We start from the raw sequence: 13,197 nt of genomic DNA, 5'->3' as shown, positions 1-13,197 counted from the left end.
AGATTAATGTGTTGTGGCTTACATAATTCCCGGAACAGCGTTCCAGACTATTTGGGCTAAAATTACGCCCAATGTAGCTCGACCGTGAAGACCCAGTAAACATGCAACGTTGGTCACGTGGTTGGGACCGTTGGGCCAATGTACCAACATCAGCTCCAACGTTGCATGTTTACTGGGATTCTACATAGTTAAACACGTTGTGGAGCTGTAGGTGCCACTGCATATGCTGCCGATGATGATGATGGGGAGGCACGTGAGCATCCCAGATGGTAGAAGTGTTGTGTGGTTCGCTTTCGCTGACTTTGCTGCTTTGGCAGAGCCATTATAGAGGTCGGTGCTGGGTAAGTGGTTTCATCTCGGATGCACTCACGGCGCAGTGCTGCCGAACCCGCGACTATGCGCGGCGTACATTGATTGTCTCACTGCCGCTCTTCACGATGCGAACAGCGCAACGGCTATAGTTGAGCTCATTAATTTTTCACGCGCGCCTCCGTATAACAGGTGCTAAGCTACGGGGCACGCGCACACCGCTCTGCTGCCTGCCCCCTAGACCAACCACACGAGCCCGGGCACTAGCCCTGGAAAATGGGAGACCCCCTCCCACCCCCTGCCCCGACTCCCACCCCCATCACGGTCACCACCAGGAGAAGCAGAAATCGCTGGGGTCTGCGTAACTTTGACGGCCAAATCCGGATTCATACATCCCATCGTGCGCTTGCTTACTCAAGCAGGCACGCACGCAGCACGCAAAGATAAAAGGTCCCCCAAACGGCGGCGGGATTTAAAAAAAGAAAAACATAACGGGCAGGAACCCGAGTCAAATAGGTGTCCGGTAAAACTCAATCTGCGGTCACAACTACTGCGCCCGAGAGAAATTATGTCGTAGAGTCTACGTGAGCACGCGTCTCATTCCGCTGTTAAGGCTACGCTCAGCTTGGTCAACGTATGGAAATTTATATTTTTTGCCTCTTGACCCAGAAAAAAACCCAAACCCACTGTCAAATGTTTTTTTATAGGGTTTCCTGAGTGGGCAACGCTGGCCAGAGTTTTTCGTTCGGACAGGCACCCCCACCCCACCCAGCTGTATGCAACATTTCAGAAGGATCCTGACGACTTTTTCGTGTGTGCCTCGTGGAAATAACGCACCTGTTACAATGCATGCCTCTCAACGTAATTGTCTTAATGCGATTAGGGCCCCGTGATTTATGAGTCCCCTTATTTAAGCAATTCAGTGTTCAATTACGCTGCCCTCGCCTTCCCCATGGCCCTCCCCCGTCGCTCCCTCTCTGCCGTCAAGTTGCGTTTGTCCGCATTGTGCGTGGGTTTTTTTGCGTACACAATCTCACGATTGAGTTCTAAATGAGTTACGTGGGTTTTTCTTTTTCCTCTCTACCCCCGTTGTTGCCGACCTCGGGTCGGGCTGCGCCGCGTTTAGCAAAGACCCAGAGGCAGTCGAGAGCGAGAAAGGCTGCGTGGTGGGAAATCCGAGGCTTCGCGCGCCAGGGGAAGTGACCGTCGCAGGCAGGCAGGCACCGGGCCCACACTGACAGTCAGCATCGGCCAGATCCGCGTCCCCAGGAGCAGCTCCATACATTTATCAAAGTGCATTAAAAGACTCTCACGTCGATGAATTATGAAACGTGAGCCGAACTCTTGAACGGCGGCCACGTATCTCACTCCCTCTCTCTCTCTCGCTCGCTCCGTTCCGCACGCCCCCATGGCCTTTTACTCCTCGCACTCTCCCCTCCGCCCTCATTTCATCCCTCAGATAATTCCTGCTCCCACCCACGCGCTCACCATCAGGCCCGTCTCCCCACAACGCGACGGCGGGGCTGTGGGAAGATGGTAGGGGCGGAGGGAGTGCAGCTAAGGGTCGCCCATGAATCCAATATTAATTTAGGGAGCACAGTGAATGGTTTGACCCCACCCCCCCCCCCCCCAAGTCCAAATAGAATGGCTTTCCCTCCATAGGGATAGAGTAGCCCCATATCCCTTTTGTTTCCCCTCAGAAGAGCATTATGCCACCGGCAAAAAAATTAAATAATCGCCCGGCCAGTGAGTTCATGAATCAATTACAAATCAAGGCTGAACGGGGTCATAGGCACGCGACCGCATCGCCTCTGCCTCTCTCGCGCTGCTGCTGGGTTAGGCGTGGGTGAATGTCATTACCCAGGTGTGACTTTAAATTGGGTTACGATCGAATCACCCTGAACGCGTCCGATCTCGTCGGATTCTCGGAGGCTGAGCGAGGGTTGGAGCCCTACTTCGTGTTTTGCGGGTGACCACATGGGGCTTTGGCCGGGTGCCGCAGGCGTGGGGCTGCGAGGGTGTGGCCAGGAGGTGGCAGTGTTGAGTGCCCACCCCCCTCGTATGAGTGGGGGGTTTTCTCCGGATACGACAGTTGCCTGTCACATGCCAAACTGTCATTAATGGAATTGAGTTGGTGATACTGCTGCGCTGGCAGGGGCCCACAAGCACAAACAACAACAACAACTCAAAACATTCGGCAATAACACCGTGGGCCTTAAAAATAGTGAAGAGGACATACTCGGCGACGTTTTGGGCAATGGGACCTCTTTCTTCACAGAACATGGAGAGTAAAATTGGCACAATATCCCAGTGTGACAGGACCCTGCTGAAGAAGGAGGGCCCTCCTTCATTGACGTGAAAGTGCCAGGGCTAGCGAGATGTTAACTCCCCTGCCTCGTATGCTGGAGGACATGGGTTCGATCCCGACCTTGACACCTGTATATTTGGCGTTTGCGTGTCTCTCTCCCAGTGGTCACGTGGATTTTTCTCCGAGTTGTCCGGTTTTTCCCTCCACATTTAGAAACATGCCTTTAGAGTTCATGGCTGCTGTACATTTACACACGATAAGCCACTTCGTTGAGCTATCATTTGTGACCAGGTAGGTTCTGAAAAATATTTTTTATAGCTCAGTGGGCCTTACCTGGTAAAATAAGAAATTGTTTAATAGTTTTAGTTTAAGGAGACTAATCGAGGCTTTCCTGGGTAAATAATTGAAAAAAAAACAATCCTCACCACGAGGCAGATTAGCATCGTGACGACGCGGCTGAAACATTTCCCGGGTTATTTACCTTATCGGCGGAAAATGGAAATGTGAACGTTTGAGCCAAAGAGCCAAATTTAGAAGGGACATTCGCCAGCTCGTGGGTCGTGCTCTGGTGCTTAACGTCAGCCGGAACGGTTCGGAACACCACTCTGGCAATTATTCGAGCTCCCAGCCACATCCACCTCGCCTTAATTAGTCCTAACGACATTTACTTCGTCTTGATGTGATTACGTGAACGCAGGGCACAATAATACAGGATTGCTATGGTTAGGCGTAGCTCGTATCCGAGCGATAGTGCATTACTCTGATAATCCCTACTCCGAGGCAGCCTAGCAATGTTGTGGAAAGTATCGAGAGTGAGAAATGAATCTCTGACTGCCCACAGTCCCTCATTAACGGGCACGTGTCCGGCGTGTGTCTACCAGGCCTCGGGATCTCAAGGCGTCCCTTCGCCGTGGGCGTGCGCCCTCCGCCCCCCCCCCCCCCCCCCCCCCCGAGGATCCACGATGGGCGTCTGGCGGCTGCCCCCGCTGCGCTGCCCGTGGCTGCCCCTCGCGGTGGCGGCCGCGGTGCTGCTGGTGCAGGACGCCAGCGCCGAGGTCGACGCGTCGACGGGGGGGAACAAGTCGAGGGTGTGCAACGGCACAATGGAGTGCAGGAAGGGCCTGCTGCTGCCCGTGTGGTTGCCCAGCAATCCGTCGACCGGTGACAAGATCGCGAGGGCGGTGGTATACTTCGTCGGGATGATCTACATGTTCCTGGGCGTGTCCATCATCGCCGACCGCTTCATGTCGTCCATCGAGGTGATCACGTCGCAGGAGAAGGAGATCACCATCAAGAAGCCGAGCGGCGAGACCATCACTACGACGGTGCGCATCTGGAACGAGACGGTGTCGAACCTGACCCTCATGGCGCTGGGCTCGTCGGCGCCTGAGATCCTGCTTTCCGTCATCGAGGTGTGTGGGCACCAGTTCAAGGCGGGCGAACTGGGGCCCAGCACCATCGTGGGCAGCGCGGCCTTCAACATGTTCGTCATCATCGCCATCTGCGTGTACGTGGTGCCCGACGGCGAGACGCGCAAGATCAAGCACCTGCGCGTGTTCTTCGTGACGGCCACGTGGAGCATCTTCGCGTACATCTGGCTCTACCTGATCCTGGCCGTGATCACTCCGGGCATCGTGGACATCTGGGAGGGCCTCGTCACGCTCATGTTCTTCCCGATCTGCGTGGTGTTCGCCTGGGTGGCCGACCGGCGGCTGCTCTTCTACAAGTATATGTACAAGAAGTATCGCAACAAGCGCGGCCTCATCATCGAGTCGGAGGGCGACCGCGTCAAGAGCTCCATCGAGATGGACGGCAAGATCCTGAACTCGCACGGCGACGTGGCGGCCATCGACAGCTCGCTGTCGGCGCTGGACGAGCGCGACGTGGAGGAGAGCCGCAAGGAGATGATCCAGATCCTCAAGGAGCTCAAGCGCAAGCACCCGGACAAGGACATGGAGCACCTGACGGAGATGGCCAACTACCAGCTGCTGAGCCAGCAGCAGAAGAGCCGCGCCTTCTACCGCATCCAGGCGACGCGCATGATGACGGGCGCCGGCAACATCCTGAAGAAGCACGCGGCCGACCAGGCGCGCAAGGCGGCGAGCGTGCAGGAGGTGCGCATCGACGCGGGCGACGGCGCGGGCGGCGGCGGCGACCTGCGCTGCCGCGTCTACTTCGAGCCGAGCTCCTACAAGTGCCTGGAGAACTGCGGCACATGCGCGGTGACCGTGCAGCGCAGGGGCGGGGACCCGAGCGCGACGCTCTACGTGGACTACCGCACCGAGGACGGCTCGGCCAACGCGGGCTCCGACTACGAGTTCCAGGAGGGCACGGTGGTGTTCAAGCCGGGCGAGATGGAGAAGGACATCGCCATCGGCATCATCGACGACGACATCTTCGAGGAGGACGAGCACTTCTACGTGCGACTGAGCAACGTGCGCACTGCCAGCGAGGACGGCGGCGCCGGCGTCGGAGGCGCCAGCGGCGGTGGAAAGTTCGAGGCCAACCACAACAATGCGGCGCCCAGGGCATTGCTGTCCGAGCCGTCGGTTGCCACCGTGATCATCCTGGACGACGACCACGCCGGCGTGTTCCTCTTCGAGGAGTCGGTGACGCACGTGAGCGAGAGCGTGGGCATCATGGAGGTGCGGGTGGCGCGCAGCTCGGGCTCGCGCGGCACCGTCGTGGTGCCATTCCGCACCGTCGAGGGCCTGGCCAAGGGCGGCGGGGAGGACTACGAGGACGCGATCGGAGAGCTGCTGTTCCAGAACGACGAGATCACGTAGGTGCCGGAACACACGCACCCCTTTCCGCTGCGCCTCCCCCTCACGCACGTGCGCACGCCCGCGTGCCACCGTTCCGTGCGGAGGCGGCGGCGTCGTCATCGGTGGAGTAGCTGCCGAGCAGTGCAGGTGGCGCAACCAGGACCGCCCGGAGGTTCTGGAGTTCCTGGGCAGAAGGCCACGTGGGGCCCTGCCCGTTACGAGCGACAAAAATAGGCCCGGCGTGGACGCCCTCTTTTGTGCGAGGCCCGGGGGAAATTGCCTGTTTTGTATGTGCCGCATTCTAGGCAGCCCTGGGTGTAACTGCACCAGGATCCACGGGGCGGAGGGGCCCAGGAGTTGAGTTATGAAGAGGGAGGGAAAGGTGGAGCCATTTAACCTCTCGCACCATGGCCCATACCATCCACACCCGCAATCATTGGCTGTCGTGTCGGAAGTTTTACTTCAGTGGCCAGTGTTTGCCGTGTTGTTGTTGGAGCTGGGTTTGTGTTAGAGTTGGGTTTTTCCACTCCTCTGGATTTGCTATTTTCCCGGATGTTTCTTTAAATGAAAACCTCGATTCCCCCCCCCTACCCCCCACGTAGTTCACATCTAATTTAATTCAACCAAAAGGTTTATGAAATGTAGTTCTACATCCGTAGGATTTTGTTCTGATCTGGTTGCGCTGCCGGGAGCTACTCTGAGAGGGGGCATTACCATATGCAATTATTTAGGCGTCGTTTGTCGTAATTTAGAGCAGCGTAGCTCATCTCTTATTTATATTTATGCCGGTGTCGCACAAGGCCTGCTAGCGCTTCCATTAAGGTGTTTTAGAGCGGCGGGGCCGTTATTGCATTAGCGGAGAACAAACCTCGCTCTAAATCTCCGTGAGCGATGGAATAATTTTCACGAGACTTGCGCGGTGCAAAATGTCTGTCTCTCTCTCTCTCCCCGCCCTGTACGTTCCGAGCGTGAGCGGTACATGCACCGTGCGTTTTTTCATCTTAGCGCACTCTCCCAGACCACCCCCACTCCCCTACCCCTCTGCCACCCTCCCACGCTTTGGTAATTTACCCCCAACCCAATAATTACTCGGGACGTGCTGAGAGTGCAATGCGCGTGCCCGGAGGTTGGCTCCGTGGCCCCTCCATCGATTTTTTTTTTTGCGATGCGGAAATCGAGAGGGGACATGGCTGGTGATACGTTACCCGTATTGACGGCTGGCGTGCACGGGGGTCCTGGGAGCCACGGTGTGAAGAGGACCTCGCCCGCCCGCCCGTGCGCGCCGCTCGCCCCGCGTGTCCGCGCGAGGGCCGCGTGGAGCACACGGTGGCGGCGTTGTTGTTGTGTGCCGAGCACGCAGCGATCCCGTTTGCCTTCCGAACGTGGCTGCGGCACTGCAAGCGCGCGTTTGTTCGCCGTGTGCGGGCGGGATGCCGGTCCTCGCGGGGGCGTTCGTCTTCATCTGGCCGTGGTGCGGACGGAGCGAGGAAAAGCGGCTGGGGTGCAGGGAGCGAGATGATGGACTGTGGCCATCGCAGGACCATGAGTGATGGGCAATGGTGTTGGAATGATGATGATGATGACGACGATGATATACATTGGGTGTCTATAGCCACACCTGCACATCTGTATGCTGCGTGAATATATCAGGGGATGCTCAGTGTTTGCGAGGTGATCTTTTCGCAGTTTGTATGAGCAGCAAATAGCGCTGTATTTGTTTTCACATTCGTTAAAGCGGTGCAGAGTGGGTGCGGTGAGTGCGGTGGGTTGTGGCCGAGCATGATGGCCCCGGTGGACACGGCAGGCTGGTGGACTCGATGGGTTTGGTGGTCACGGCGCAGTCGCCCTGTCAGCGCACATGGGCTGAGGCCGAGCGGCTTGAGGTGGAGCGGCGTTGCGCGATCAGCGTGCCCCGTCCGGTCCGTGTTTCACGTGCAACGTGAGTCCTGCTGCAAGCGGCGCTGATTCAACTCTTCAGATCGCCACGCGAAGGATTCCGCACTGCCGCTCCAAACAACGTACGGTGACTTCGCTAGCGCGATCCGCAACTCCGAGTCATGCTTGAACCTTAATCCGTTCGCGAAATTGCCCACGTTGAAAATCGTCTTCTTATGATTGAAAGATAATGCCATTATTCATCACATTCAACGGTGGCAACTGTAGCGGCACCACCGCACGTGGGGTCCCCCTTTGCCAGGGGTCAGCGGGGGAGGGGGGCGGGGGGGGGGACCGGTGGCAGAGCCCTGGTGAAGGCGGCCGCACGGCGATCGGTGGGGGAAAAAAAAAGCGACGAGGCCTGCGCACGCGTGTTGTTTCCCGGCTAAAACCACAAACAAAATTCTCTCCCAGCCATGAAAAAGGGCAAATCCCACTTCGGCAATGCCCCCTTGCAACAAAAACACCCACCATGGGCTGGTGGCATTCGCAGTTGACATTAAACACACAAACCGAGTCACGCACTACAGACCACTACGGGCACGTGGCAGCCTTCCATGACTAAAGGCCGCTCGCAGTGGAGAAGCGAAAGTGGGGGGGAGGGGGCGGGGGGGGGTGCTCTAGAATCCGTGATGCGTTTGGCTCTCGTGCCGCCGGCGCCACCGTGAGTGTCTCCACGGGCCCCCCCCCCCCCCACCACGACCAAGTTCCCCGCGCGTCGCCGCGGGCTTCACGGTGCGAGTTCACGGTGATGCGTGGCGGCGTCACGTTCGCTATTTGTTTTTTTTGTGAAATCTACAGCGGTCGTCCCGCCCCAACCCACCCAACCACCCTCCAGCCTGTAACAACATCAACGTGATCCCGCGGTGTTGTGATTCGGGCACGCAAAGTGCACAGCCCTGTGGTGGCTAATTGTCACCGTTGGGCTAATTGCAGTTTGGGCCCGGAACGATTGCTCCTGTGTGTGTATGTGTGTGGAGGAGCGGGATGGGTGGGTGGGCGCCGGGGTTCAGTGGCGTGCGGGTGGGGGGGGTTTGGGGGATGCCTTACTTTAGGTCATGGCCGGAGGTCACGTGGCATCCGGCGGGGTCATGGGAGGACAGTGAACACCATCACGCACGGCCCCACCGTGTGCACGCACGTATATGCCGACATGCGTACACACATGGGGGGGGGAGGCCGAGGGGCCATGAGAGACGCTGCCCCCCCCCTCCCCTGCCTCCTTCATCCACTACTCCTGGCAGGCTCTGCTAAACACGTTATTATTTTATTTGCCAAACTTTCCGCTTATTTTTCTTTCAAATCCATGTTTGTATTCCAAACGCGCTATCGCCACCGTGTCACAACACCGATATATTTCCATCCGGAACTCTGCAGCGAGCAGTGCACCACACCGTGTCCACTTAGACAGCCGTGAAAGATGAGGTCACGGAACCTCTTGTGAAGTCGCATCAATTGACACCTTCATCCACACTCCATGCCCTGAAAGGATTATCTGTCACGCCCGTCAAACTGAAAATGTATAAGAGATGGCAGTGAACGAAATTATGTGCACCACAACAGTTGGGTTTTTTTTTAGTGTGTCCAGTCATTGGTAACCATCGACCAGATGAGACTCATCAACTCTCACCTGCCTGTTCATGCTCTCACCTTTTTCAGCTTCCACTTATTTAGGCCTTACCTGTCCAGGCTTTCACTTGTACAGGCTCTGCGCCTCTTGAATTCTCGATCGAACAATGGGTCCAATTCGTGAAATATTCGTGCATTATAAATCGTGCCTATTATAATTATTATTATTCCAAAAACAACTTTCTGTACTACCACACCCTGGCCATATCACATGCTCCACCAGGTGACAGTTCCCAGCTCCACGCAGCGGAGCGGTGCGACTGGATTGGTTTCAATTGTAGGGTGCCGGTCGCAGCTCCCTGGAGGATCGCAGCAACTGTAGTCCACTCCTGTTTCTGCTGAACCCGGGAAATTCAATGTCCTGAGTGAACCCGCTCAGAATAGCCGCCCGGGACACCACACACCTGCTGCAGCACTCACGAGCAGGGAATCCGGGGAAGCGAAAACACACGAGGGGATTACACCCAAAGGTCCGCACGGATAGATTCAAGGATCAACTGCTGCACTGCCATTGTGTGGCGACCTCGCAGCCCCCAAGCCTACAACACCTGGTGTGCATCGGTAGTCACCAATATGAGATCTGACCGGGCTCTTCCCCTGCTTAGCTCCGGAGATCCAATGAGATCGGCCACGTTTCTGAGTGACTCGGCAGTCGTTATTCATTGATTTATTCACGAGCGGCGACACCATTCGACGCGCGGCGTCGTCATTCCGCCGGCGACAAGTGTTGACGGAGGTCGTCGTCGCCAAACGTTGGTTTGCCAGGCCAGAGGTTTGCGGCCCTGTGGTGAAATCAACGGCTTTGCGCGGAACATCAATTGAGCGGCGTCTGGTCGCACACGTCCGTGCGCGTGTCCGTGCACGTGTCCGTGCGCGTGTCCGTGCGAGTGTCCGCACGCCGCCAATCTTCGTGGCCAGAATTCCTCACCGCGGACAGAATTACCATCCAGCGCGGCGTCGTTACCGTGCACGAAATTCCATTGGTGACACGAGGTCGGGGGAGGGGGATGGGGGGCGGTGGGGGGGTATCGCTGCCGGGAGACCGGGACGGGTTGGTGGGGGGAGGGAAATCCCGGCGAGGGTTGTCACGGCGGAGCTCGCTGTGAGCGAGGCTCGAGACAGCTGTGCTGGGGGTGTGGTGGAACCCCCTTTGGCCGTCTCTCGCCGCGCCTCCCGCCCGGCAGTCCATCAAACTCGTTTGCATCTGAGCGCGGCTGCCGTGGTGCCTGTGGCCCTCGGCTCGAGACTAATAAGGCCGGAGTCATCCTCCTCTTACTCCTCCTGCTCCTCACATGGGCCCTCGCAGAAGCTGCACGGAATAAATGAGACGATGCACCCCCCTGCCCCCCCCCCCCCCCCCGCTCTGTGCCAGCACTCACCAGGGCTCCCCAGATGCAACATTTTCAGGGAGTAATCAACCGCGAGGACTCGTGTGCCCACAGTTATCGCTGCTGTTTATTTGTTCTCGTGCGGCAGGAATCAGCGATGCAACGAGGGGGAAACGTGTTCAATTTAATCAACGCTCCTGCCATTAAACCTTCATTAGGCGCCAGCAGCAATAACAAAAAAAACCATCCCCGTCAGCAGCGAACATTAGGACAATTAGTCTCGCACTCCGAGATGACAACAAATCGCAGCGATCCATTTGTTATGCCCTCCGTCTCGTTTGCCCGCCGTCCGCTCGTAACGGAATCCTCGCTCGTCTCTGCTCTTCCACTGCCCGATTATTCTGACCGATGGGAGGGGAGGGAGGGAGGGGGGCACAGAATGGAATGGTGATGCAGAATCGTTTTGTGGTGGGCCCTGTGAGGACAGCCATCGTTCAGGGAGTGTGCTCCCTGCCGTGTCGTAACAAGCGCTCGCTCCGCCGGTGACATTTGTCAACGCGGTGAAGAGCGGCTCCGGCGCGGGGCCCATCTAAATGCAAAGCGCGTGCCGTGCACCGAGACATTCGGCACGTTGCTCCTCGCGTTCCCCGGGACTCGTTGCCGCTTCCCTCGGTGGCTAGAAGATGTTAACTACCTCGCAGGGTGCACGGGAGGTCGTGGGTTCTATCCCGAGCCTGATGAAGCCTACTGTGTGTTTGCAGTTTGCGTCTCTCTCTCTCTCATCATGATCATCACGGTGGCTAGGTGATGTTAACTACCTCGCGGGGTGCACAGTAGGTCGTGGGTTCTATCGCGACCGTGACGCCTGCTGCATATGTGCAGTTTGCACGTTCTCTCTCTCCCCGTTGTCGTGTGGATTTTTTATTCGGGTCCTCCGGTTTGTCCCTATACTTTTTAGAATCAACACCACGCGTTTAGATTAGTTGGCTACGTGATGGGCCACTTCGTTGAGCTAGCATTTGTGATAGCCAGGTCACGTCTTAACAAGAAAAGCATTTGTTTAGTTGAGATTTCGTCCCAAAGGGCACTCCTTGGGCATAATTTGCGGGGAGCGCATCAGTTACGGGGGGGGGGGGGGGGGTCATTTGCCAATCTAATGTTGGGCGACGGTCTCCCATACCTTTCGGTAACGGTGTTTTTTTGAGTTTGACCATACTTCACCACACCGGTTGGTGCGGGTCAAGATGTCATTTAGCAGCGATGTTCGCCGTGGTTGGGTTTGCAGGGCACAGCGTAAACCGCTGTGCCACTGCTCCACCCCCTCATGCCACAGTGCCCCTGAATCACCGTGCCGCAGGTACCACGTGACTAAGCACCTCGTGACTAAGTACCACGTGACTGAGTACCACCTGACTGAGCACCTTGCCAGCCGTTCACGCTGCACGTGTGCTCGACGTCGTGGCCATCAATCAGCGCGGAGTTCAAGGGCCGCTCTCGCGCGCATCTTCTGATGGATTTCGCGCTCTGCCCATTTTCTTCCCGCGACCTCGTGTGGGGGGGGGGGGGGGGGGGGGTGCCCGGTTCGAGTCCCAGTCACGGTCCACAAAACCCACACGGGACGCGGCGTCATTGAGAACCCCCCCCCCCGCCCCCCATGCAGGTTCTCACGTTCGCTCCGTGCAGCTTTCCAGGTCATACCGGGCGTCTTGATTCGGGCACGAAGTCCGACGTTTTGTGCTTCCACTTAACCACGGAAGCTTCTTCAAGAACTGATGCACCTGGGCATCGTGCCCAAGCAAGACGCCGATAACGAGCCGGAGAGAGACGCAACACTCTGCCTTGGGCGGGTGGGGGTCACAGAAACGTCTCCGCAGCCTGCCGCTGTCGTGGCTAAAGACGGGAGGTGGTGCGGAGCTGGGAACGAAGGCGGCCACGCAAACCCCGGTAATGAGTCGTAATGGCACCGTCGGACGCGTCACCCTGCGTCCGGCGATGTGCATTCGCACGTGGCCATGCGAACAAGGCAACGTCAGCTCCAGAACCAGGGTCCCAACCCCGACATATCAGCGGCATCAGCAGCAGCAGTAGCCGGCATGGCGAGCAGGAAGAATGAGTCGTGGTGTGATTGCACCTGCCAGCACGGCTGTGGGAAAAGCGGACGAGGAACGGTAGGGCCGGTCGACGGGACCGAGTCCCCTCGTCGCTCCACACGAGAGATCCTCACCTTCGTGTCATCCCGGGCACCCCCCATGCTCCCTGTTGGGGTCCACCACCCCAAGCCCTCGCGCCGCATGTGCCCCTAATGCAGGCGCGAGGCATGCGGGACCGCCACCCTTTTAACGGAGGTCAGAGGGCGGCAGCGCAGGGCCCAAGCCGGCTCCCTCGCTTTTATTTTTTTGCGAAAAAATTGTACGCGAGGAGCCAATGGACGTTGTTTGGGTGTGCGATTTGGACACCTTCAGTGAAGTCGGGGGAGGAGGAGGGAGAGGGGGGGCAATCGCGGCGCTGCAGCCGCCCAGGAAGCTCGCGCACCAGATAGTGGAGACCACGCTGGCCTCGGTTTCTTTGCGGCCCAGGGAGCGGAGCAAAGAATTCGCGCGAGCGCCGGATGGTGGTGAAACACCGTTGCGGTTGTGCGTGGCTTGCGGCCACCACTGGGAAAGTTACCCCGGCAATAAATGTGGTCATTCCGCAGGGGTTTTATGTCGTGAAGTGTTTATTTTCCGACGCAGAGCGCCCTCCTCTCCACGATAATGACGTTTACACAACAAAACCTTTGCCGGAGTTTAAATATTTAAGATACTTTGTAAGGAAACACTTACGGCTTGTTCCCTCGGACAGTAAAAAAAAACTCGATTAAAATGAAAAACACCGCAATGAGGCCCTCCAATGATTCTTGCCATCGAAGCCGTATCGTAGCCCC

The 13,197-nt window shown here is 57.4% G+C and overlaps 1 protein-coding gene across 3 annotated transcripts in view; it reads left to right on the top strand.

Moving 5' to 3' along the window:
• Positions 1-13,197, top strand: part of LOC133352743 (sodium/calcium exchanger 1-like) — a 109,839-nt gene that overhangs the window by 4,388 nt on the left and 92,254 nt on the right. For 2 of the 3 annotated variants that reach the window (XM_061568592.1, XM_061568589.1), the window contains exon 2: positions 3,499-5,399. In XM_061568592.1, the coding sequence (XP_061424576.1) occupies positions 3,580-5,399 (1,820 nt within the window). In that variant the 5' untranslated portion in view covers positions 3,499-3,579. The remainder of the gene's footprint in view (positions 1-3,498; positions 5,400-13,197) is intronic. The other variant, XM_061568591.1, reaches the window with a different exon arrangement.

Source organism: Lethenteron reissneri, chromosome 41 (assembly GCF_015708825.2).
Source record: "Lethenteron reissneri isolate LAM-NWPU_2019-01 chromosome 41, ASM1570882v1, whole genome shotgun sequence".
NCBI lineage: Eukaryota > Metazoa > Chordata > Hyperoartia > Petromyzontiformes > Petromyzontidae > Lethenteron > Lethenteron reissneri.
The sequence above is the reverse complement of the archived record's forward strand: the minus strand, read 5'-3'. Positions and strand labels throughout refer to the sequence as shown.